This window comes from Tupaia chinensis, unplaced genomic scaffold (genome assembly GCF_000334495.1).
Source record: "Tupaia chinensis unplaced genomic scaffold, TupChi_1.0 Scaffold000355_1, whole genome shotgun sequence".
Taxonomy (NCBI): domain Eukaryota; kingdom Metazoa; phylum Chordata; class Mammalia; order Scandentia; family Tupaiidae; genus Tupaia; species Tupaia belangeri.
The window spans coordinates 120,442-123,915 of NW_006159850.1; the positions used below are offsets into that span (position 1 = coordinate 120,442).

At 59.2% G+C, this 3,474-nt stretch overlaps 1 protein-coding gene across 1 annotated transcript; it reads right to left on the reverse strand.

The window, feature by feature from the left end:
- Window positions 1-409: 409 nt before the first annotated feature.
- Window positions 410-3,474, reverse strand: TUBB3 (tubulin beta 3 class III). The gene is given in 6 exon segments (XM_006152693.3): window positions 410-1,023; window positions 1,025-1,196; window positions 1,199-1,448; window positions 1,649-1,833; window positions 2,597-2,707; window positions 3,267-3,474. Coding segments are annotated over 6 exon segments (1,230 nt in total). The 5' UTR covers window positions 3,460-3,474; the 3' UTR covers window positions 410-704.

Below are 3,474 nucleotides of genomic sequence, written 5' to 3' on the forward strand. Positions count from 1 at the left end.
CTTAATAGTTATGTGGGTGAACTCCCATGTAGTCAACTGTGGTTCAAGTCCCGGACTGGGCGCCTTAAACTGTATGCCCAAGATCCCAAGAGGACAATGGAGAAGGGATTGTAATGTGGCCATCCCCCTGAAGGGTGATTTCTTGCTTCTGTCTCTCTCTCTCTCTCTTTTTTTTTTTTGCGAGCGCACGCACCCTATAGCAAAAACCTCTTAAAAAAGAAAGAAAGAAAGAAAGAAAGAAAGAAAGGAAGGAAGAAAGAAAGAAGAAAGAAAGGAAGAAATGGCTTCCAGAGGGTGGGAAGATGCTGGAGATTCTAGATGACTTTGACGTGCAGGGAATAGGACTGACCTGAATCTGCTCCTACTCGCCCTTGACCTAGGAGAAAAAGAGGTACACAGCACCAGGCAGGAGGGTCTGACAGCAACAGATTTATTAAGTATACCCCAAAACAGAACACGGACAAGTAAAAAACAAGCCATAAAACATGAGGCTTGGAGCCACCATCAAACAAAGAGACAAAAAGCAACACAGAAACAGGTGGCCTACAGTGGGAGGGCAGAGCCACGTGGGCTCATAGGGTGGGGATGGCCATAAATGCTGGGGCCCTAGGGCGCCGTGACCCTGGTGGGAGCAGAGCGGGGCAGTGCTGGCCACTTGATGGCTCTGGCTGCCACCTGGCCCCACACTCCAGCTGCCAGCGGCTTCACTTGGGGCCCTGGGCCTCGGACTCCTCCTCGTCATCTTCGTACATCTCGCCCTCCTCCTCGGCCGTGGCGTCCTGGTATTGCTGGTACTCGGACACCAGGTCGTTCATGTTGCTCTCGGCCTCGGTGAACTCCATCTCGTCCATGCCCTCGCCCGTGTACCAGTGCAGGAAGGCCTTGCGCCGGAACATGGCCGTGAACTGCTCCGAGATGCGCTTGAACAGCTCCTGGATGGCCGTGCTGTTGCCGATGAAGGTGGCCGACATCTTGAGGCCCCGAGGTGGGATGTCGCACACGGCCGTCTTGACGTTGTTCCCCGAAGTAGCTGCTGTTCTTGCTCTGAATGGCCAGCATCTGCTCGTCCACCTCCTTCATGGACATGCGCCCGCGGAAGACAGTGGCCACTGTCAGGTAGCGGCCGTGGCGGGGATCGCAGGCGGCCATCATGTTCTTGGCATCGAACATCTGCTGGGTGAGCTCGGGCACCGTGAGGTGGTGACGCCGCTCATGGTGGCCGACACCAGGTGGTTGAGGTCCCCGTAGGTGGGCGTGGCCAGCTTCAGGGTGCGGAAGCAGATGTCGTACAGGGCCTCGTTGTCGATGCAGTAGGTCTCGTCGGTGTTCTCCACCAGCTGGTGGATGGACAGCGTGGCGTTGTAGGGCTCCACCACCGTGTCCGACACCTTGGGCGAGGGCACCACGCTGAAGGTGTTCATGATGCGGTCGGGGTACTCCTCGCGCACCTTGCTGATGAGCAGAGTGCCCATGCCCGAGCCCGTGCCCCCGCCCAGCGAGTGGGTCAGCTGGAAGCCCTGCAGGTGTTCTCCACCAGCTGGTGGATGGACAGCGTGGCGTTGTAGGGCTCCACCACCGTGTCCGACACCTTGGGCGAGGGCACCACGCTGAAGGTGTTCATGATGCGGTCGGGGTACTCCTCGCGCACCTTGCTGATGAGCAGAGTGCCCATGCCCGAGCCCGTGCCCCCGCCCAGCGAGTGGGTCAGCTGGAAGCCCTGCAGGCAGTCGCAGTTCTCACACTCCTTCCGCACGACGTCCAGGACCGAGTCCACCAGCTCGGCGCCCTCCGTGTAGTGCCCCTTGGCCCAGTTGTTGCCAGCTCCACTCTGACCTGCGCGGGGAGAGGAGCAGACAGACACTGGTGGGGCTCTGTTGTGTGGACTTCCAGCAGCTGCCTGATGTCCCGGACAACTGTGGGTGCCCTGAGCCTCTGCTTTCTGCTCCGGAGTGGGTGCCCATGAAGCACACCTCCTCACCCCACGTGCTCCCCCTCAGCCAGGGCCGCTGAGGGTGGGGACCCCAGCTGCAGTGTCTGGTGCAAAGCCCTGGACAGAAACTGAGGACCTGGAGTCAGACTAGAGCCTTGCTCTGCCTCACGAGGGGTCCTGGATGTGCCGATCACCACCCTCCCTCCCAGGCTGCCTTCCCTTTGGCTGACTGTGCTGGAAGTTTAAGCTGCAACCCCCGGCTCCCCGGCGGCCACCAGTTCAATGTGCTGGGGTCTGGAAGCCAGGAATGGTGTGGCCTTCTTCCTGTCTCTGTGTGAGCACACAGGGTCCTGTCACTTGGCCACAGGTGCAGGAGGCTGCCGTCTGACCAAACCAAGGCTCGTGTTGGTAAGCACAAGGCCTGCAGAAGCCCCACTGCCCCACCTGCTCTCTGACAACTGCGAGCTTGCTTGTTTTCAACTTGCTGTTCTTGAAATGCACGTGCAGCTTCTGTCTCCTGAACAGAGTTCTCTGTCCGGGTTCCCAGTGCCCGGGTGTAAACTGGAGCTATTGGCGGTCCTTCAGTGTGGACACTTTGCCCCACTGATGACCTGGGTGTGTCCATGATGGGTCCTGTATTCTGACCTTGGAGTTGGGGAAACTTACCAAAGATGAAGTTGTCAGGCCTGAAAAGGTGCCCAAAGGCCCCAGAGCGGACACTGTCCATGGTTCCAGGCTCCAAATCGACCAGGATGGCCCGAGGCACATACTTGTGAGCTGGGGAAGAAGGGTTCAGTGCCACAGGTTAGAGGGCCAGGGGCCTCTTCCTCCTCCCTTCTCATCCACTCACCCTGAGAAGCCAGCAGTCAGCAATGGCCTGAGCAGTTTACTCACCCTAAACCTTACCCCGTGCTAGCTGGGCACAGCTGACGCCCTAGGATGGTGGGTTCAAATCCACACCCACGTGGCAGGGTGGCATCTCACTAGTTTGTTATGGGCGTAATTTCACAGAAGCCGCTAAATGACTCCGACACGTGCTCTCAGGTAGTCCCTGCCCTGGACGCCCAGCCTCAGCCCTCTCCCCTGCAGCAGTGGAGCCGCCCCTGCCTGCCCCAGCCCCGCCTGCTCCCTGGGCTGTGCAGAAGCCCTCAGGGTCACTCTGTACGTTTGACTCTGGCTTTACGGTGACTCCTGTGACTCTGCACGGTGGACCTCTGGTGACACCTCTAGTCTCTCGGCCAATCGGTCGGAAGGCAGAGACTGCAGGACCCAGAGCTGTAGTGTCCTCGCCCTTCTCCCTCGGGGCAGGGTGGGTAGGCTGTGTACGGGTGCTCACAGGAGGCTTCGTTGTAGTAGACGCTGACTCGCTCGAGCTGCAGGTCCGAGTCTCCCACGTAGTTGCCACTGGGGTCGATGCCATGCTCATCACTGATGACCTCCCAGAACTGCAGGGAGGTGGGGAGGAGGGTCAGCAGGTGGCCTGTGCTCCCACCCAGGCCCTTCCAGCATGAAGCCTCAGCCCTTGGCATAAAATTAGGGCCTTA